Genomic DNA, 23,972 nt, shown 5'->3' on the forward strand with positions numbered 1-23,972 from the left:
TTTCTTTAGAAATGAAATTTGTTAGGTAATATTGCTAAAATTGTCATCAGAATTAGATTAATTGAGTTAATAATCTCTGTCATTACTTTGAAAGTGGACTATGGATGAAAACTTTAAAATTCAAGCAAGCCTTTTGGATTTTAAGCTCTGCCTTGTTTCACTGAATACAGTATAATGTACTAAAATTAAAAAGTCAAACCCAAATTCCTAAAATTTTGTTATTTAGGCAAGCAATTAATAATAAGATTTAATTATAACAAAGATAACCCACTGGAAGGTCTGAAAAATGTAAGTGGGGTATAGGAGGGGGAAAAAAATCAGAAAGCGAGAATGAAGGCAAAAGTTATAGATAAAATGGAAAAAAGAAAGAATGTAATGAAAGAGAAAAGGCTTTAGGATCCTGATATTGTTATCTATGTACATATTTACTTCTTGTAGGTCAACAAGGTAATACATTTTCTTAGAATTATACCAGACTCTAAAAAACTGAAATTATTGGTGTCATCTTTCAGCATTGTAAGCTTTATTTGATGCTTGTTTTGTTTTAATATCAAGTCATAAAGACATTTCAAAGCTGTTTTATTGTGATTTTTTTTGTGTAATAAAATCAACTAAAGAAAAGAAGTTTTATAAATTCTATTTATATATAGTATATACATAACTTTTAATAATGTTTTATTAAGTTTTAATAAGTTTCACATGTAATTCAGGAATTGTAAATTTATACACACATTGGTTCATATTAACTTTTGTTTGTGGCCATTTTATTTGTTCCAAATTGACAACCTTTTTTTTTTTTTTTTTTTTTTTAAATCTCCTTTACAAGCCCTCTTTTATAGACAGAGGCAATACCCTGAATAAATCCCAATTAGAAATTGTTTAACATAAAGCACTAATTTAAATGTTAGGCTTGATAATTACTTTCCTACAATTGCTATTTTGGGTCCTTTTTTACTAGCCTGAGGAAATGACAAGATTGAGAAGCATGAACAGACAACTCCAGATAAATGTTGACTGTACACTGAAAGAAGTTGATCTCCTTCAATCTAGAGGTATAGACTTAATTGTTTGGTTAAAACATAAGTTATAGTGTGGTATTTTAAAATGCATAGATAATATTATGTTGATTAGAGAATTTTAAGGAGAAAAGGTTGTCCAGTTACATTTTTGGTAAATAACTTTTTTTTTTTTTTTTTTTTTCTAAAAGACCACTGACCAAATTTTTTTTTACCTAGAAATTACTTATTGGTGCCTCAATAGTGATTTTATTCTGAAATTCTTACCTTGAGAATTCTGCATTAAAAATAGATTTTTCACTTATCAGAATTATAGAATTTACAATTAGGGGTCTTCCAGTATAGTTCTTGCAAATCACTCATTGACTGAAAACCTAAAAAAGTTTTCTTTTGCTTAGGAATCAACTTCTGAATACATGTGGTTTTCTTTAAAAATAATTACAAAACTATAGATCTAGGAATTGAAAATATCCATGTTTAGTTTTTTATACACCATTTTTATGTTTGATACATTTGTGACAGGAAACTCAAGCTTACCAGTGGTATAATATAGAAAAAAATTATTACAAAGCATAATGTTTAAATATCCCTTGCAATCTAGACAAAAATAAAACTGAAATAATTTGAAAAAAATTCAAAAGTATAATGAGGCAACAATAGAGGTAAAAGCAAATTTGATGATGGAAATTGAGCACCCTAATCAGAAGTATCTAAAGAAGCAATTTAAGAATTAGAGTTAAGACCCATCAGTTTGAAACATCAAAAGAATCTCTGAATATTCTATGAATTGTGTATTGCAAAATTCTGTATAGAAAATGGCACCAACTTTTTATTTTTGTTTATTTTTGGGGGGTTGAGGGATGAGGGTGAAGATTTGCATGAGCAAAAGAATAAAAGCTTACTGAAGTATTTGGTTAGACTTTACTAGATTTCTTTAATAGGAGAGTTAAAAATGAGAGTACTAGCTTTTACTTAAGTAATTGAAGTAGCACATATAAAACATTTTAGACATAAATCTCTAGTTAGGAAATCATATAATTTTTTATCTTAGATTATTATATAGGAAACCTATGAAGTCATCTAGTCCAGTCCATGTGGATTATGAATACAACCTCTGCTTTAAGACCTCCATTGTTGGGGAATTCATTGCCAACTTGGACAGTTCATTTTCCTCTTGGATAGCTCTGATTTTTAATAAAGTTCTTCCTTGTTTGAAGAAGTCTGAAGTCTGCCTCTGCAATTTCCATCCATTTCTTCTAGTTTCACCCTCTGGGGTCAAACAAAACTAGTCTTAATTCTACTTCTACATGACAACCCTATGGATATTTGAAGACAATTCTCATGTTCTTTCTAAGTCTTCTTTTATCTAAACTAATTATTACTAATCCCTTGACATGATCTGCATATGGCATAGTTTTCAGTCACTTGGTCATCATAGACATTCTCCTCTGGATGAGCTTCATACTTGTCTGAGTCCTTCCTAAAATAGAATTCCTAGAATTGGCATTACATTCTAGATGTCTTATCAAGACAGAATGTTAGCCTCCTTGGTTTCAGGGGTAACACATTCATTAATGCTGCCTATGATCATATTAGGTTTTTTGACTGCTATATCACATTTGATACATATTTAGTATGTGAAAAGCTCCATTTTCTCCCCTCATATATGGTAATAAACATGCTATAGAGTTGTATCAGAGACAATTTGGTATAGTAAAAAGAACTTGGAGTCAAGAGAATTGAGGGTGAATTCTGCCTCAAACCATGTGACCTTGGGCAAGTCACTCAACCTTTCAGAGCCCATCTCTTCATTTGTGAAACAAAAATGGTAACATTTATACTGGGTAGCTCTTAGTTTCAAAGGGAACACTTTGCAAACCTTAAAATGTGCATACTTGTGAGAAGTATTTGTCTTCACTTTCCTTTATGTAGTACATTTTCAGTAGGATAACTTTAATTTCCTATTGAATCTTATCTTTGATTTGATCTAATTTCAACCTATTAAGATGTTGTTAGTTCCAGTACACTTATCCAACATACTGGTTATCTTTCCCAACTTAATGTAATCTTGAAATCTGGGAATCATGACATTTATATCTTTAACTTATTGGTAAAAATACTGGCTTAGAATGATGTTTCAACTTAGGACATTTTGCTTTTATTATTTTAAAATATTTTAATGAGCAGTCATAAGAAATCACTTTCAGAAGATCTGACAACAGGTAGAAACCTGTATAAAATTTATGAATGCCTTTGAAATTTAAAATTTATTTAAAATATTTAAAATTATTAGGTATATTCTTTTGGACCCACTTTATAGGGATACTTTAGTATTTAATAGTATTAAATACAAAATTTAGTACTGTAATATTTAAATTTCCGATAGATAAGCCTCAAGATTTTTTATTCTGCATAATAAGATTCTAGTGTTTAACTTTGGCACTATAAAAATAACTTTTCTATTATTGGGGGGGAAATTAAAATAGTTAATCTTTAAGGTCTTTTTCTAATCTTTAGATTCATTGGTTTGCTGAAAAGCTGTATTAGTTAAAAGGAATAAAATTCTAGAATTAGTGCTTTGGTGAAAAAAAGGATTTAGTAAATGAACAAAGGAGTATTATGTTCTATAAAAATTAGTTTAGGAAAGTGACAAAAATGGCATATGTTATTAGATTTGTGTGCTCATGTGGATGATAAAATGTAGCACTAGATTTCTTTAAAGTAGAACATAGGAATAATTCATATAGTAGATTTAAAAAAAAAAAACCTGGCATGGAATAGTTAACAATGGGCAATTATAGCTATATTGCAGATAAAAGAAAATTAGTGAGTGAAGTAAATTTTAGCAGGAATAGAAATTCTTAGGTGCTGATACCAAAATTTTTTCCTTAGGGATTGACCCATCATATTTTATTGTGTAATTCTTTCTGTGTTCCATCTGTTCATTGGTTAAATTCATTGATAAGACCTTATGTGTAATATAATTAAGACCATCAAGCTTATTCTTTTCCAATTCATCTGAGTAATTAAAGATCATTACATTAAAGACAGTATATAAACTTGTTTATAATTATATATGTGGACATATATATCTTCCTTTTATTTCATTTTGCTTTACTTTTCTTAAGTATCCATTAAAAAATGCAACTGTCCTCACTTGGATGGTCTAATTGCCATTTCTTTTGTTGCCCAATAAGTTTGCTTATGCCTAACTAGGAAAACTAATAGAGAAGTTTCAGAACTGTTATTTTAGTTAACTTAATAAAACAAAACACTAAATTGAATTTAAAATTAAGGATTTATTTTATTGTGTATTTTCCCAACATGAGGACAGGACTTTAAGATTGTAATGAAAAGGGGCAGGATTTAAGTCAGTACTCTGAGGTGAAGAAATGCTTTGCTAATTTCTTTAATCTCTTTTCATTTATTCCAATATCAGGAAAATAAGCCTAACTTTCTACTTTTTTTTTTTTCTTGATAGGCAATATTACAGTTAATGGAAATTAAACCTAAATTTCTGCTTTATTTTTTTCTTGATAGGCAATTTTGATCCAAAAGCCATGAATAATTTTTATGACCACATAGAACCTGGTCCAGTTGTGCCACCGAAGCCATCCAAAAAAGGTGAGTTATGAGATATCATCAAAATACATTGGGAACTTTATACATATCTTGATTCAGTTCAGCAGGCATTTATTATGCTTCTACTATGTGTAAGTCTCTGCTGATCATTGGAGAGAAAGAGGATCAAATCAATCATCAAATTTATTTATTCAAACAAAACAATCCTATCTTTAAGGAGTATGCAAATTATCTAAGTATAGGATAACTGGAGGAGGAAAATAGTCCTAAAACCTGGTGAACATCAGAGAAAAGTTTTAGGAAAGAACGGCACATGATATGTAATAACTGAATTGGATGATGAAATATTGTTTGGGGGGAACAATTTGCTTAGAATGTAGAATTTATATGAACTAAAATATATTGTAGTTGGGTTGTAAAAAGCCAGGCCGATGAATTGGTATTTCAGAAGTCATAATGAGCTGATGAACATTTTTGAGCAGGGCAGTGACATGTTCTTTATCTGATCCTTACAAATCTTAGACCTTAATGACAATGTGAAGGGTGGATTAGAAAAGGAAAAAGTTGAAAACAGGAAAACTTTTATAGATAGACATTGAAGGTCTATAGATAGACATAGTGGCTGTTTGAATTGAAGGAAAAGACAAGTGTGAAAGATGTTGTGTTAAGTTGATTTTTTTAAAGATTGACAACTGATATGAGGGGTAGAGGAGGGAGATAAAAGAGAGAGATGTGACAAATATTCTGATTCTATTTTAGACAATTTGAATTCAAGGTATTGATGTAAGTTATGGCTTAATAGTTAATTGATAAATAAGAGCTTTATTTATTAAAGGTTATCTTTATAGACTGCTTTAAAAATAGACATGCTGATATTGATAACTAGCAATAATGCAATGCTCTGGAAGTTTTATTTTTAAGAAAGTGCTCAGATTATAATTTATTATTATTTTCTTATCTTACTGAGTTCAAATCTAGCCTCAGATACTTACTAGCTTTATCATCTTGGAGAACTCAGTCAACCTTGTTTGTCTCAGTTTCTTCATATGCAGAAAGAACTAAAGAAGGAGATTATTGTATCTCTGGATACTGACCCTAGTGGGGTCATGAAGAGTTGAATATTACTGTACAACAACTTTTATTTTCAGAGACAAATTGTTTAATAACATAGTATATAGAATATAATTCTATATTATTTACTTTACATTAAAACATTTTGAATAAATGAAGTTTTATAAATTGAGAATTTTTTTTTGGTTTGTCCTAAACATTTTATTTTATTTTATTTTATTTTTTTATAACATTATCCCTTGTATTCATTTTTCCACATTATTCCCTCCCTCCCTCTACTCCCTCCCCTTGATGACAGGCAATCCCATGCATTTTACATGTGTTACAATATAACCTATATACAATATATGTGTGTAAATACCATTTTTTTTTGTTGCACATTAAGTATTAGATTCCGAAGGTATAAGTAACCTGGGTAGATAGACAGTAATGCTAACAATTTACATTCACTTCCCAGTGTTCCTTCTCTGGGTGTAGTTGTTTCTGTCCATCATTGATCAACTGGAAGTGAGTTGGATCTTCTTTATGTTGAAGATATCCACTTCCATCAGAATATATCTTCATAAAGTATTGCTGTTGAAGTGTACAGCGATCTTCTGGTTCTGCTCATTTCACTCAGCATCAGTTCATGCAAGTCTCTCCAAGCCTTTCTGTATTCCTCTTGCTGGTCATTTCTTACAGAGCAATAATATTCCATAACCTTCATATACCATAATTTACCCAACCATTCTCCAATTGATGGACATCCATTCATCTTCCACTTTCTAGCCACTATGAAAAGAACTGCCACAAACATTTTGGCACATACAAGTCCCTTTCTCCTCCTCAGTATTTCTTTGGGATATAAGCCCAATAGCAGCAATGCTGGATCAAAGGGTATGCACAGTTTGATAAGTTTTTGGGCATAGTTCCAAATTGCTCTCCAGAATGGTTGGATTCTTTCACAACTCCACCAACAATGTATTAGTGTCCCAGTTTTCCCACATCCCCTCCAATATTTATCATTATTTGTTCCTGTCATCTTAGCCATAGATTGAGAATTTTCAAAGGTATGCTTGCTTTAATTTTGTAGGGATAGAAAATTTGATTTCTGAAAAAAAATTATAATAGCTAAGACATTTTTACCTTAAAAGACTATAAGATCATTTTAAAAGACTTTATACTTGAAAAATAATTGTAGGGTGTGTGAGTTTTTTTTTTTTTTTCAAATAAGACAATAATTTCAATATAATGGATACCAGTACAAAAAGGAATTATATTTTCATGATTTTTGTTTTATCATGGAAAAATTCTTTTATAGGAGGTTTTTCTGTATTTGAAAGATTTTAAAAATTTAAACTAAATTAAGAATTTTGACATGGTTTGTATGCAATCTTACCAGCAGACAAGAGAATGAATTGGAGGACTTCTTAGATTCCCTTTCACATCTGTGATTGTACGATCTTTATTTTTGTAGGATAGAAAGCTTAAAGAGACTTTAAACATTTTATGAAGGTTCATTTCTGACTTGAAACTAAGTTTAAAATAATTTGTGTCAGTAACCATTGCCATGTTAGCGGCTAACACACTGAATATTTAGAAAAGAACTGTTAACTTTTTTTCTTCATTAAATTCTCAGTTAATGCTAATGCCTTACATAAATATAATTTTTGGAAATTGTAACAGGCCAGAATTCTGAAAGGGTGTACTTGAATCTAAGAAGCAGGGTGCTTGTAGTTAAGTACTTACTAGGTATGAGATGGTAGTTCTCTAAGCACATACTTGATGTAATGTAATGATATGGTCAATCTAGTTGGCGTATACTTAGGGTAATATGGTGATGTGATGTTCTACAGCTGCACATGCCTACTGTGGTGTTGTAATGTAGTCGTATTGGGGTATTTAAGGGAGTCCCAGAGAGAGTGGGCTGTCTCAGCTGCAGCTATCTCAGCTACGGAGAAGACTTCAGGCTCTAGATTCCAGAGTCCAGACTCCAGACTCCATCTTTAACCAGCCATATGGTGGCTGCTCTCCTGCGTCTTTCACTTCACTCCCCCACTAAGCCCAAAGCCTTGGGCTGATCCCAAGGTCCATCAGAGAGCTAGCCCAGACCTTACAGGAAATATCTTGCATATGATATTTAAATTTATTTCCCTTGAAACCAATATTGAAATTAATATTTAGCATGAAGATTATTTGGAATGTAATGTTTGTCTGTGAATTTGGAAAATGCCATAATCTGAAAAATTGAAGTTGAACATCATCGAAATGTTTAATGGAAAATACACAGTGGAGAAGAATAAGCTGAACTACATTACAATACGTTTTGTTTAATGAAGCCACATAAAGAGTGTTATTGAAGAAATATACAATTAAGAAAGAAAAAATGATCATGTAGTGAGAGAACTCAGTAAACAAGGATTTTTAAGTGCCCATTATGTACTTGGCATTCTGCTGGGAATACAAATACAAAAAAATGAAATAATCCCTAGTCAAAGGGTGCTTCCATAACTGATGGCTTGTATACTATTTTGAAATCCATAGAATATCAATAGAACTTGGGAGGTTTCCAGCAAGTTAGAATAACTCCCTATGGACAGTTTATGAGAAGATATGGGTAAGAGACACAGAAGGAGATTAGGAAAGACTAAGTTGGAGTTAGTGTCTTTGGAAGGCATACCACATTGTACATTTTTGGAATCATAGATTCTTTGGAGTATTAATATTTATCACTTCTTAGCAATTCAAGATATATTAGCCATTGTTACTTGTAATGACAGAATTGGTATTTTAATACTTAATGAATTTTTTGAGGTATTGATTTCTTTTATGGGTATTCTCTTCAATAATACATAGTAACTGATGATGATGATAATAGCTAGTATTTCTATGATTAAGATTTATAAAGCACTTTATAAGTGCTTTACAATTATTTTCAGTATTGATTGAAATATGCAATAGACAATTTTCATCAGTTACTGTAGTCAACACAATTGAGTACCTAATAGCTAGAATTCTGTTGATAGACATCTGTTTTACCTAAGCTAGTAATGGGATAACAGCCAAAGCAGATCAGTGCTTAGTCTGTTTACTTGCTAAGATTTGCCAGAGTTCCTAAGTCATAGATCTTTGCTAGTCCAAGGAGAGCTGCCTCCAAATAACAATGAAACATAAACATTTAGTGGAGTATTTTAGAAAATGATTAAGTAGGAAAGACAAATCTTAAAACAATCTTCCTAAGAAAAAAGTATTCAATTTTGGTTAAAAGTTGGTTATAGTATTTTTAAATGTACACATTAACATTGCCATGGATGGACAGTATGCTTCATCTGTAATTAAAATAGGCTCCTGGTTTCAAGGAGCATTATAATATAAGATATTTAATCTTTGAATTTACCTAAAAATCTAGCAAGTTTGACCTAGAAAGAATGCCATGTGAATTTGAGTTTATTGGTATTTTGTTGGGAAACCTGTTAAGAATTGCCCTATTTAAAAGTATGCAGTGAGACAATGATATAATAAGAAGAGCTGCAGGCATATGAATTTACTTTTCCATAATGTCTACTCTTGATTATTTAGAGGTAGGTTATCCAATTTGGACATTGTTTAGTCTTCTTTTATTCCTTTTTTCCTCATTTGGATATTTTAGTACCCATTAGCATTTTAATAGCTATAATCATAGCTAACATTTATGTAGTACTTGCAGTGTGCCCAGACATAAGTGCTAAGTGCTTTATAAATATAATCTCATTTGAGTTTCATAACAGCCCTGGAGATTGGTGCTATTATTATCATCTCTGTTTTACAGTTGAAGAAACTGAGGCAAATAGAGGGTAAATGGGTTACTCAAATTCACACAACTAGTGGCTAAGGCCAGATTAGAACTGAGGTCTTTCTGATTCCAGGTCCAACACTCTATCCACTATGCCACTGCCTCTGACCATCATAAAGGGTAGTAAGAAAAGAAATGAAGGCAAAACTCAAACCATTCAGTTTGTTACTTGTTAGGAACTCTAGTAAGAAATTTGAGAATGAAAATAAGGAGGAGTTAGATAACTTTTTTTTTTTTAATTCAAATTTGTTTTCAAAGTTCTTTCTTGTCTTAGCTTTGAACAATTGACCCTAAACAGTTTCAGAATTTTCATCTGTTCTAGATTTTTAACAGCAAATTCTCTACATTCACCCTCCCATCAAACAAGCTGTCATTGGAAGGGGTTTATTGCCCTAATTCTCTGTGTTATTTACTAATTCTTAGGACCAATGTGTCATCATTCTCTTCTGGGCATCTCTCATCCATTAGAATATAGTACTATGAGAGACTTGTTTTTGTATGTATCTCTCTGGCATTCAACACAGTGCTTGGCTGGTACCTAAACACTTAGTAAATGATTTATTTTATTCATTCTCAGTAGATCAATTGCAGAGATCATTTAGAATTTGGTAAGGATTGAATTCAAGAGATGTATTGAAGGAATAAAGACTTTATGACAGATTATATTTAGGGAGTGAAAGATATAAATTCAAATAGTGCTCTAAGGTTTCTAAACTGTGAACCTGTGATAATGATGTCTTATAGTACTGGGAAAGTTGAGAAGGAACTGTTTTATGATGGAGAAGAGTTTGATAAGTTTGGATATGTAGGGTTTGAAGAGAGTCACGTCTCCATGTAAACTTATTTATAAGCATTTAAAAATTAAAAAATTGAAGTTCAGATGTAGATGAAAGGCTTTGGAAGTCTCCACTTGAGGATTGTTGTAATTCTTAAATTGATAGGCCCTTCAAGGGAGGTAGTGTTGAGAGGAAAGTAAGCACCAAGAACAGTCCCCATGGAGTCGCATGTTTTGGAGGGAAAATGTACTAGAAAAGGAAGGATTAGAGAGTGAAAAGGGTAAAGATCCATTGGAATAAAGAGAAATGAAACTTAAGCAGAAAGGATTACTGTTAGCAACATACTTCAGATACCCCAATGTAAAATGAAGACTGAAAAATCCTTAGATTTGGCAAGAAATATTAATGAATAGCCTTCAAGAGGATACTTTAAAGCAGGGTAGTGGGAGAAGTTAGGTGGAGTATGGGATGAGATGGGGGAGGGGGACACAGATAAAGAAAGAGGAAGAAATAAAGCCATATTCCAGACTTTTTGACCCAGATCAAAGGAGGTAACATCTGGTGCTTTGTAAAGCTTTAAACATTGAAATATTGTTTTTATCCTTATATTTCTCAGTGAAACAGTTCAGAAAACTCAGGGCATAGGACAACAGACAAGTGTACTCTTATTCTTCCTCCAAACTATGTCACTAATACAGTGATTTGTTCCTGTTAGATCTCTGATAAGCAGCAATTGCCATTGTCCTTTCTGGTGGTGTTGCATATGGCACAAGAATATAATAAACTAAGTATAATTGTGATTATAATAAATTCAGTATAATTAAGGCTTATGATTTTATCAGGCCAATCAGTCTTTGGAATCTGCTGTTTGCCTTAACTCTTAAACGTGGACCTTTAAATTCTTATTAAAAAAATAATCACGAGTGTTCTCTGAATTGGGGAATCCTTTGAATACCAATTGAAACAGGGAGTGTGAGTTTACAGTCAAAATCTCTGTCACTGGAAGAATTTGGCAGTAGCTGAAGGATTCCTTATCAGGGATATTTTATGGGGATTCACATATGCAATAGAAGTTGTATAGATCATCTCTCTGGTTCCTTCTTTTACTAGTAATCTTTCTTATCTTCCACATATAATTAATGTATACCCAACTCTCATCATCATTAAAAATAAACAAAAAAATCTTTATTGGCCTTTAGCCCTTATCCCCTTTAAGTTCTCTCTCTCTCCTCCTCTTTTCCCCTCCTCCTTCCCTCTCCCCTTTTTTCAGCCAATCTTCTGTAAAGAGTGATCTACATTTATTTCCTACATTTCTTACCTTATAACTTCATCATTCAACAAAAATGACTATTTTCAAAGATAACAGTGCTCTCAGTTGCCACATCTAAGGGACTTTTTGTCATCATTACAGGATGTTTTTCAACTCTGTTACATTTGATGACACTATCTGATTATTTTTCTACTAGTCAATTTCAGTCCCCCTTTTGGCCTTATTTATCCATATCTCTTCTCTGTACTCTCTTCCTGGGTGATGGTATTACCTCTCATGTGTTTAATTGTTATTGTGATAGTGACTCACAGAGATAATCCAGATCTTTTCCTTAAGCACCAATCTTACATCACCAATTTTCATATTGGATATTTCACATTAGATGACCTTGAGACATCCAAACTCATCAATTTTTCTTCTCCCCAAATCCATCTCTCTATTAAACTTTCTTATTTCTATTGAAGATACCCTCTCCTTATATAGTTTAGATTTATAACCTGAATATATCCCCTTTAAACACCAATGTTACTACTGCTAAATGATCTTGGAGTTAAAAAGATGATATTCAACTGATAGTCCCTTCTAAAGGATTTTACGGAAGGTAGGACTACTTCCACATAGTAAATGAAAAAAAAAAACAACAAGCACATATTACTCATTTTATAATCAAAGCTGATTTTGTTTAGATTGTTTAGACATACTATATTATTAGTTAGACTATTCCTTGAAAATAGGAATTGTTTTGTTTTTGTTCTCCTTTTTTTATATTCCTAGTACTTAGTATATTGCACATAAGAGATACTTAATAAAAGTTTGTTAATTACCTATGTATTGTTAATATATGTATATATTAAATTGAAAGATTTGATGAAAATGACATATACAACCTAAAAGAAATGTTGTACAAGAACTTGAATCCATCAATATTAAGTACCTAAGATGTTTTAGACATTGCAATTAAGTACTGGAGTTACAAAAACAAAAAGCTACTTTTCCTCATGCTTGCATGTATTAACCTACTTGTGCATGTATATATATGCGTGTGTATGTATATGAGATGGTGAAGGGGAATACTAGGAGCTGAAGGGATTAGGAGAGACTTTAGAGAGTGACACAGATGATAAGGTGGGAATATATTATATGCATGGGCTGATAGTAATATAGACTGAGAGATAGAGTATTACATATGAAGAATCGCAGAAAGGTCAGCTTGGGTAGAACATTTGAAGGAGCATTAAGTTATGTTTTCACTCAGGCTCAAAAGTGTGTGAACTTGGATCTTTCTTGTTCCACGTCCAGTATACTACTATGCCAAAGTGAGGCCATGTTACAAAGGTGTAGCGAGCTGTCGTCTCTAGAAGCTGCCGGATCACTCTCTGGGAAGAGATCTGCTGTGTCTACTCAAATCTCTCAGACAGATTCTTCTTCCTGTAACGAACCGTTGTCTCCAGGCAGTTGCTGTTAACTCTTGTCCAAAAAAGTGACTTCCCTTCCTGCAGAGAGCCCCGTCAAGCCTGATGCAATTCAGAGTCTTCTTCTCTTCCTGGAGTGCTGTCCTCTTTATCCTCCCAGAGAATGGGCGTGGGATAATGCAAGGGCTTCTGGGAAGAACCACCCCAGCCAATGAGCTTGCCCCCTCTATCAAGTCAACCTGAGTTCTCACCTTGTAATTGTCCAGAAAACCCGAGTTCTCACTTAGTAATCCTAACACAAAGGACTGTAAAAGTCAAATGGAGGTGTTAATTTTTGATCCTAAAAGCAATCTATTTCACATCCCAAATACTCGATGTCTCTTGACTAGTCATAAATTCTCTTCTCCATAGATCTGATAAGCAAACCATTCCATATTACCCTAATTTGCATAGGGTATCATCTTTTATATCTAAATCATACATCCATTTTTACTGAATTTTGGTATATGGTATGGGATGTAAATCTATACCTACTTTCTGCCAAAGTTACTTTCTAGTTTTCCCAGCAGTTTTGTTAAATAGTGAGTTCTTACTCCAGAAGTTTGGATCTTTGAGTTTGTCCAACACCAGATTCCAGTAGTTGTTTATTAATGTGTTGTTGATGTTCATTTCCATAATTTCTGACTCTTTGTGACCCCATTTGGGGTTTTCTTGGCAAAGGTACTTTCCTTCTTCAGCTCATTTTATAGATGAGGAAACTGAAGCAAATGGGGTTAATTGATTTCTCTATGGTTGCATATTTAAGAAGTGACTGAGGATAGATTTGAATTTAGGAAGATGAGTATTCCTTTTTTGAGGACTACCACTCTATTTCTTGAAACAACTTAGCTGCTCACTGTGTGTTATGTACCTAATGTATTCTGCTGATCCACCACTCTATTTTTTAGCCCCTGCCAGATTGTTTTGATGATTACTGCTTTGTAGGAGCTTTGTGTGAAATCTGCTACAGCTAAGTCTGCTTCCTTTCCTTTTTTTTATATTGATTCCCTTGATATTCTTGATTTTTTGTTTTTCCATATTTTCTTTTCTAGCTGTATAAAATACTTTTTGGTAGTTTGATTAGTATGATAATGAATAAGTAAATTAATTTAGGTAGATTAGTCAGTATCATATTTGCCTGTTTTCACAATATGACACTCCATCTCTGTCTTTGCCTTACTATTGGTAGTTCGACATCCGTGGAGTATTCTTTTTCCTAACATCTATCTTCAAGAATTCTTAGTTTCCTTTAAGACGATCTCACGTCTGAATTTTCTTCATTGTAAAAGGTCTTTTCTGGTCCTCACAACTGCTACTGCCTTCCTTTGTAAGACTATCTTTTTCCTCATCTATATGTATCATTTCTGTATGTGTTGTTTCCCCCTTTAGAATATAATCTTTTTGAGGTTAGGGAGTTTTGCTTTGTCTTGGATCCCTTACACTTAACTCAGTTAGTGCTTGGTGCATAATAAGCACTTAATCAATGCTTGTTAATTTATTAGATAAATAGAACCAGTATACATAAAAATTGTACTAGATAATTATTGTAGAATTTATTCCTCTAGGTAACGCTCTGTTCTGGGGTTTTAATTTGTTTTCTGTAGAGATTTCAGATCCCTGTACGACAGAGAGAAAAGCTAGAAGAATCAGTGTGACCTCCAAAGTACAGTTGGATCCCCTTGATTCCCAGGTCACTACTGCTGATGGTAAGTATCTTTGTACAAATAATGAAAATATAAAATTTCATGAAAATTGTATCCTCAAGCTGAATTTTTTCAATTTAGCCATTTAAAAGCATAATCTACTTTGAAATCCTATAACTTTTATGAAAGTAGAATTACTCTAGTTTCCTTTTAAATAGATACCATTACATATGAATGGTTTTTTTTTGCTTTTGCTTTCTTTTGTGTTGAAACATTCATGCTCTGTTGATTGTGCTTCTCTAATGCTACAGGAAGTTATCCTGGATTCCAAAGGTGGCTATAGCGGGTTTAATGTCAAGGTAAAAGACTTACAAGGCTGTAAGAAAATTCATTCCATAGTATATTTGGTCATCTCTTCTTCTTATAGTGGAGAATGAACAAAAAGACTACGATGAAGTAATTATAACTAATTAGTTGCAGAGGATGAGAAAAAAAAAAAAAAAAAACTTTAGGGAAAGGAATTCATCCAAATCCTCCAAAGCAAGTGGGTACATACATTGTCATTTGTTTTGATAGTATGGAAATCTTTGGTTGAAAAAATTGTTGGATAAGGTATCTCAGAGTTAAGAATATAGGAAGCCAAAGGATGACAGGCTACTTGGAAAGCTCAGGAAGGAAGCCAAAGTGCACTTCACCCAATATCAATATCAATAAAAATGAAGTGTGTGTATCCTATTAGATAATAAAGGACTGAATGTTTTTTGAATCAAATGTCCATAGGCTTTTCCACAATTGACTAGGCAGAAACTGCAAAAGGCAAAGTCAAGAACAAATTGAAGAAAGAGAAAGAAAGTATCTTGGGAAGATTGGGGTAAGTTAGAGATTTCCTAGGGTCAGTTCTTTGCTCACACCTCCAGAATAATAAAAGTAAAACGCTCCCCAAATGCAGATAACTCCACAAGGACAAAAAAGACAGTAAGATAATTGGACACCAACTCAGGTGCCATCACATCAGAAGCTCATACCATACTCCTCACTTCTTTCTACTGCAAGGCAATCCTACAATTCTTAGTTTGAGGTGTTCAGTACTTTTTAGTTCAACTTTTAGCAAAGTCTCAGTATGCTTAGCATAAGATGAGTTGAAGCTAAGGAATCAAATCACCCCTTAAGTTTAAGAAAGAAATGGGATAACAGGATTAAAAGAGAAGTACAAAACTGGGAAAAAAAATCTTTACAACCAGTGTTTCTGATAAGTCTTATTTCTAAAATATATAAAGAACTATGTCAGATTTATAAGAATACGTGTCATTCCCTAATTGATATGAACAATTTTCAGATGAAGAAATTAAAGCCTTCTGTAGGCATAGAAAATATACTCTTAAATCACTATTGATTAGAGAAATGCAAATTAAAATAACTCTGAGGTATCATCTCACACCTCTCAGATTAGTTAAGATGACAGGAAAAGATAATGACCAATGTTGGAGGGGATCTGGAAAAACTGGGATACTGATACATTATTGGTGATATTATGAAATGATCTAATCGTTCTGAAGAGTGATCTGGAACTGTGTCGAAAGACCTGTAAAACCATGCATACCCTCTCAGCAGTGCCACTATTGAGTCTGTATCACAAGAAAATCATTAAGAAGGGAAAAGGACCCACATGTGAAAAAATGTTTGTAGCAGCTCTTTTTGTGTTAGCAAAGAATTGGAAAATGAGTAGATGCCCATCAATTGGGGACTGGCTAAATAAGCTGATACATGAAGACAATGGAATATTATCATCTTGTAAAAAATTATAAACAAGCTGCTTTTAGAAAGGCCTGGAAAGATGTATACAAACTGATGCTGAGCAAAACAAACAGAACCAGGAATACGTTGTACATAATAACAGCAACAGTCTGCAATGATCAACTATGAAAGACTTGGTTCTTCTCAATGGTTTATGATCCTTAGAAATCCCAGTGGACTTTGGACAGAAAATGCCATCTGTATTCAAATAAAGAACTATAGAGATTGAATGTAAACTAACACATACTATATTCACTTCTTTTTTTGGTTTTTTTTTTTTTCTCTCCCATAGTTTTTCCTTTTGCTCTGATTTTTCTCTCCCAATATGATTCATAAAGTAATGTGTATTAAAAATAAGTAAACTAAGTGGAAGGAAAAAAAAAAGAAAAATAAAAAATGAGATAGCTATGGAACTATAGGGAATCTTTGGGTCAAAAGTAAAGCACTAATTTAAATTAATACAACAAAAGTAAAAGTAAGAAACCAGTAGGAGGAGTGAGGAAGAGAGGAGAGACCCAATTTCTCAGATTACTTCTTAGCAGTATTCTAAGGAATATTCTTGAAATACCCTCACAACTTGCCTCCATTTCTTAACCTAGGGACTGAAGAAAGATAGTTTCAGAGAGGACAGTAGAGCCCAGAAGCATGGCATTAGTAAAGTTGGAGAATAATTCCATTTTTTGAAATCTCCTTGAAATAATGTATCAACTAGAAACCTTCCCCTCTGAGAAAAACAGACTTTATCTATTATCTCTTTTTGGTCTGAGAGAACAAACATCAAGCAAGAAAAGGGGCACAAAAATATGTTTTACAACATAATTCCACTATTCCATGAACTCTAGTAGCTCCTAGTTGCTATTACTTTATTCTTTAAAAATTTACATCTTTATGTAGGTTTATAGCATAAATAATAATTAGCACAGTAATATATATATAAAATAAGTTTATATGTATGAATGGGTATTCAAATTTATTTTTTTAACGATAATGTTCAATCAAAAATTTGGAATAACTACCAAGATAAACATTTACATTAAAGAGAAACTGAGACATAAAATTTTGAGCATGATCAGTTTGTAAGCAAGACTAACAACTGCCAATAAATGGCATCCAATGCTCCTCATTAGCCAGGGATGCATCTAATAGCTAGAGCAGCTCTGTTTAGTACCAGAAATAGTCCAGTGATGGAAATTTAACTAAACAGGGGCAGCTAGGTGGCGCAGTGGATAGAGCACCAGCCTTGAATTCAGGAGGACCCGAGTTCAAATCTGGTCTCAAACACTTAACACTTCCTAGTTGTGTGACCCTGGGCAAGTCACTTAACCCCAGCCTCAAAAAAAAAAAAAAGAAAGAAAGAAATTTAACTAAACAGTAAATGCCAAATTTCATTCATTCATTCAAAGATGGAGGAAGGCTTACATTTGACTTGACTCAGAAGATTTCCAGAACGCATAGTGATGGGAAAAAAAAAAATCTAGATTTGAGTAACATTCTCTGGAAAGTCTCATGGTAGGCAAACATCATATTACCAAGTCGACTTACATCTCTCCATGGTCAGGAAAAGCTCACAGATTTTGAATCTTTGTGGTCATGCTATGGCCCACAGGAACAAGGAAGTTAAACTTGTATAATCTCAGCCATTAAGGCATATATAATCAAGTTCAAATATGATCCATAGGTACTGATTAGGTATAATTCCCAATCAGTAATAATACAAAAGAAAATGGGGTATCAATTTTTATTTTCAGTTTTAGAATTTGGCAGGCAGTTAGATGGGCAGCCCATTGGTTAATCTGTAAATATATGTTATCTTGGGCATGTGAACAGAGCTGGGACCTGAATTGAATAGGAAAAAAATGAATTGTTTTTTAACTTTTTACTTCTAGAAGTCCCTTAATGCAAAAATTATGGTTTTTTAATTCATCTTATTAGCAAGCATTTATTAAGTCATTACTATACAAAGAAGAATAATATAATTACTCTCAAGGAACTTCCATGTCAACATTCCAAGGCCACCTCATGTCAGTATATATTTAGTAAATACAAACAAATGTAAGCAATGTTAATGGAAGCTTGGGAGAAAGGATTTTAGCATTTAGGCATATCAGATAAGGAAATGTAGAAGATTCTATTTGAACTGTATCTTGAAAGAATAAAAGTGAAGATAAAGATGAAAGTATTTCAGACATGAGGAATGTTTAGTCAATGCAGTCAATGCAAAGATAGGAAAGAAGGCTAAGGTGGCTGGCTGTTCAAGAGGGAGACTCAAGTCAACTAAAATTAATTAATTGTCTATGATGTGCCTAGCATTATGCAAAGATCTGATGATACAAAGGCAAAAATCCCAGTCCTTTCAAGGAGCTCAAAGTCTATAGGAGGGAGACCACATGAAAATGATGTATAAACAAAATATATATAAGATAAATTAGGGATAACCTCAGACAAAAGATCCTAAATTTAATGAGGATTGATTGGAAAAGGATCCTTATAGAAGATAGGACTTTAGATTTCAAAGAAGCCGGGGAAGAACACTCTAGGTATGAGGCATAGCCAATAAAAATGCTTGGATTTGGACAGAATCATGTTCAAGGAGCATCAGGGAGGCCACTGTCACTGAATTGTAGCAAACATAGAGGAGAGTAAGACATGAAAACTGGAAACATAGAAGAGACCAGAGGGCAAAAGGCTTTGGACAAACAAGATTTTTATATTGATTTCTGGAGATAATAGGGAGCTACAAGAGTATATTGAATAATAAGATAATCAGACTTAAAGGAAAATCACTTTGAAACTGAATGGATGGATTGAATTGAAACTAAGTGGTTATTGTAGTAGTCCAGGCATGAGATGATGAGGACCTGTACCATGGTCATTTCATTGTCAGGCAGGATAGAATACAGAATGATGATTTTGATATTTACTTTTGTAATTGAGTTAGTTATCAGATTAGGTCTTCCAAGTGTCTGTACCTTAGTTAGAAATATGACAATCCAGGGTCTGATCCTTAGCTCTATAGGTTCCAGTTTAACAGTTACCTGTGGATGATCAGGGATGGGGAGGATAATCAAAGAAAGTCACATTGTATTGCAGTTGCTACCTGCCCCCTAAATTTCATTATGTGAAAACCAGAGTGCCAAAGCTCCTACAGATGACTTATTCATTGTGTTTCATTTTTGTAAATTCAGTTTCCAACAAGTCTGAGGTATCACTTCATACCCATTATATTGACTTAAGTTAAAAAGATGGAAAAATTCCAATTGAAAAGTCTAATTTGTTATTAATGATGCTAGGAACTAGTCCAGCCATTTAGGAAAATAATTTGGGAGTGAAGGCAGAAGCAATACTATATCATTCATATTGTCTTGATTGCAAGAAGAAACCATATTTTTAAGAAAAAATTCATTGCAGCATTCTTTATAACAAAATTCTGAAATAATCCCAGTAATTGGGAAATTAACAGATTGTAAACAGGTAACTATTGCAGCATGAGAAACAGTAAATAGGAAGAATTCAGAGAAACTTGAGAGGATTTATATGAAGTTACGAAGTTCAGAAAGGAGAACCAGAAAACAGGACAGGTGATTGATTTACACACACACACACACACACATACACATGAAGATAACATGGTATCAAATTACTGATCTGTCTTACAATCATCTTCTAAAAAAAGATAAATGACAAAAGTGTAAAGGGACACATGAGGTGTTTTAATCACTTTTTAGAAAAGTTGCTTTACTTTTCAGGAAATGTAGTGGAAGGAGTTTATATGTATGTATATTGGAATGTTTATGTCAAAATATGTCAATAATTTGTTTAAAGATTCTTTTATAGAGGGTGACATTTCCTGACCTTATCCCCAGTTATTGAATGGTTATTATTTGTAGGCCTCTAGCTAGCTTTATTCTCTCGTGTAACGTACAAGTAACTTGTAAATGGAGATGCGGTAATCCTAAATCATTGCTGTAGAGACTTAGAGAGCACAATAATTATATGCCATCTGTAGCATGCTTTCATCATAATGTTTTGGTGAAAGGCAGTGAGAATAGTGTCCCTACAAACAGAACATAGTTCTGGTAGGACACCTGGGTTTGGATACCACCTCTGATAGTTATTTGCTTTCCAGCCAAGTCACTTGTTTTCCCTGAGTGTTGGTTTCCACATCTCTAAAATGAGGGGGGTTGGACTTGGTAATTTCTGAGTTCCTTTCTAGCCTAGATCTAAGATTCTTTTCCAGTTGATTTTTAACAATATATATATTTAAGGTATTTATTTCCATCTCCTAATGTGAGATAGGGTGGGGGAAGTAGTTCCAGAAAAGTGAAAATAGATGCGTACAAATTCATAGCTTACTATCCCCTAAAAACCCCCTACCACATAATTGGCCTCTGGTTCCATGTTGCATTGATCCCAGCTTAGTAGTGTTTGCTAATGAGGAAAAGGTGTATTCTTTTGCCTTTTATTCCCCAGAGCATCCAAACAGCTCCAAACAGACTCCAAGGACCCAACCACAAGATGAAGACTTTGAGGGGGCTCCGTGGAATTGTGAGAGTTGCACCTTTCTGAATCATCCAGCATTAAATCGCTGTGAGCAGTGTGAGATGCCCCGGTACACTTGAATCAAGAAGAGGCTGTTGAGGCTGAGAGTGGAATTCTGAGCACCAACAGAGGAAAAGAAAACCTGAGGACTCTTTCCAACCATCTGACAGTGTTTTCCTTTCTAATTTCCAAGGAGAAGGAGATTTGAAATAGTATCCACTTGTCTACCACACTAAAGAAAAAAAAATGAGGGGGGATGTTTTTCTTTCTTAACCACATTGTGTGCTAAGTTGAAGGGATACTTGAAACCAGGAAAGGATTCACTCCTCAAAGAATGTATACAGGAAAGCCAAGAGCTACTCCTGTTTAATCCCAATGGCTATATTTACTGCTCAGTGGCCCTTATTTCTTAAACTTAGAACTTTGAGTCACAGTGCAAACTGTTACAGTTATTCAGACAAACTGTGACATGCTAGTGCAGACTTACCTGATCACAGCGTGCTGGAAAAGAACGCTTCCCTGCTCTGCCACTTTGTATCCTGCTGAAAAAGAAGTCAGAAAAAGGCAACCAGATTATTTTATGTGCAGAGTAATCAGAGGGTGTTTGTAATTGCTGCTTTCTTCAGGGGTAATTTCAATCTCTACACACACACACATATACACAGACACGCGCACACACGCACAAACACACGTCAGGACATAGGCATGAGCCTTATTTTAATGAAGGTACAATCAGAGGTGGTAAAGTCCCTTTTGCTTGTACAGCATTCATTAAGCTGTATCAACACTGGTAACTAACAGATCTATCTAATTATGCCACATAATGGATTAAAAAAAAAAAAGTTACTGCATGCTTTTATTAGGCTGTTGTGTTTTTACAGCTAACAAGTCCCCATTAAGTCTGCTTTTTTATATGTGACACTCATCAGACTGTGCTTTGCTAATAGTACAGTGAATGGATGCCAAATGCAGACCAGTTCCAGATTCCATTTGGAATACTTGAGCTCAGCTGTGGTTATGTATGAGAAGTGTTGGCACCCTGTTACTTAGGCCTTTTCTCAGCTTCCAATTTTGTGAAGAATTCATGATGTTTACAGCACAGATAGTACTTTGTGCCATAATCCTGATTTAGCTGAAATATAATCAATGTTAGCGATAAAGGTTTATTTGCACATTGTTAATAAACCAGCGTGTTGGAAATTGCATATGGCTAATCTCATAAAGTTATCCATTGCATTTTGGGGAGATTAATGGACAAAGGGCTGGTCAGAAAATGTTATTAGTAAGATGATGAATACAGAGAACTTTTCAAACTAAATCAAACTAGTATAGCTATGGAGTTGATATCTTTTATTCAGAGGTAATATTAATTATTCATGTAATCTAAATAGCTATATTAAAACACTCCAAAATTTATGAAACCACCAGCTTTGGAGTGTGGGTAAATGAATATAAGGTAAAGATTGTAAAGAATGGACTAAGATATTACCACTGATGGAAAATTAGGTAAAAAGAATTTTATTATTCCACTTTGTGTAGTTTAAAGAAGAATTATTTTGTCTCCCATTGATGCCATTTTCCTGTTTTACATCAGGATAGAATTCTATGCTCTTTCCTCATTTTGATGAATTAAGACAGTAGTAAAGTTAGCAGATCTGCTATTACTAAAGAGATATCAATTGTACTACTCTGGGAAAATTGATCTCTAGCAGATTTTAAGCAAGCTGCACTAATAAATACTATAAAATCAAAGGCATCAGAGCTCTTAACTAGTTTTCTATCAAAGTCCATCAAAATTCTAATGATTTCATATTTCAACACAACCTCAAAGATATTTTTCTCATATATGGAAGAATACCTATAACACATCAATTTGTTTTACAGAATAAGCATTTTAGTATGTAATTATGGAATCACACTGATTAAAAACATCTCTACCACAACTATGATAAAACTGTGAAAGTAGTGGTAAGAAAGCAGATGAGTATAAAAGCAAATTATTGACAATACTTTTTGAAAGGATTCTGTAAGCACTGGTATCTATTATCTTGTGTTTTCAGCTGTCATGTATCAATGCTGTTGTTTCTGTACACCAATGCCTTTACCTTCCTATGGTTTCACATCTCTTGTGTATTGTTGGTCATCCTTTAAAAAAAAATTTAGGGGGAAAATACTGGTTGGTGTTACTCCAGCTAAAAACTTACCAATAATTATGTTGGCGTTCTAGATTGACAGCAGCCAAATTGACCTTTATTGGTTATTCAGCTGAGAATGAAAGTAGCATGTTTGAAAATATTGTGATATTTTATTAAGATCCTATAAAACTGGCTTTTAAAAAATTTTGCATGAAATGCATCAAAGTAAATACAATGTTTCCATACAATAGATGCATGGTTACTGGTACTTGATGATATTTCTAGTCAATCATAGGTTTCACTTGCCAGGGGAAATGAAAAAAAAAAAAAAAAGAAGATGTCTGGATAGTTATTTAGAGTGGATATAAAAGAAATAGAGGTTAATTTTAAGGAGATTTTGCGTATGCTAATTTTCTGACTGCAAGAAATATTGGTATAGATTGTTATTTTTAAAAAAATGTGAAACTTTGCCACTGATAGACTAGATTTGCTTAAATATTTAGTGTGTAAAGAATGTGTGCCTGTGTCCATTTTTAAGCATTAAGTCACCAAAATTTAAGAAGTGGGCTATGCCTTTGAAAATTAGAATCTTAGTAATATTGGCATAGATGAACAATGGCAAATAATTGAAAGTTACATTAACTCCAGTCCAGCCTGTGAGATAATGTGCTGATGCTGTTTCGCTTAGTCAGTGTACTATTGGATTCTATTAACAGCATTTTTGTTAACATGCTAGTAGGTTGATACATATACAGCAGAACATAAATTTTTATGACATTTCACTAAACTGATAAGCTTTTAAAATTTATATTTAGCTATCTTAAATTATGGAATAGTTCTCTAAAATTTTAATTTAAAATAGAGGAATAAAAGTCCTTCCAAGC

General features: G+C 33.2%; 1 protein-coding gene across 3 annotated transcripts in view; it reads left to right on the plus strand.

Annotated features, from left to right (window-relative positions):
- Positions 1–23,424, plus strand: part of TAB3 (TGF-beta activated kinase 1 (MAP3K7) binding protein 3) — an 80,628-nt gene extending 57,204 nt beyond the window's left edge. For 2 of the 3 annotated variants that reach the window (XM_074300857.1, XM_074300858.1), the window contains 4 exons: positions 959–1,052; positions 4,557–4,640; positions 14,582–14,683; positions 20,885–23,424. In XM_074300857.1, coding sequence (XP_074156958.1) covers positions 959–1,052; positions 4,557–4,640; positions 14,582–14,683; positions 20,885–21,033 — 429 coding nt within the window. In that variant the 3' untranslated portion in view covers positions 21,034–23,424. Of the gene's footprint in view, positions 1–958; positions 1,053–4,556; positions 4,641–14,581; positions 14,684–20,884 lie in introns of those variants that run through there. The other variant, XR_012488034.1, reaches the window with a different exon arrangement.
- The last annotated feature ends 548 nt before the right edge of the window (positions 23,425–23,972 follow it).

This window comes from Sminthopsis crassicaudata, chromosome 3, assembly GCF_048593235.1.
Source record: "Sminthopsis crassicaudata isolate SCR6 chromosome 3, ASM4859323v1, whole genome shotgun sequence".
Taxonomy (NCBI): Eukaryota; Metazoa; Chordata; class Mammalia; order Dasyuromorphia; family Dasyuridae; genus Sminthopsis; species Sminthopsis crassicaudata.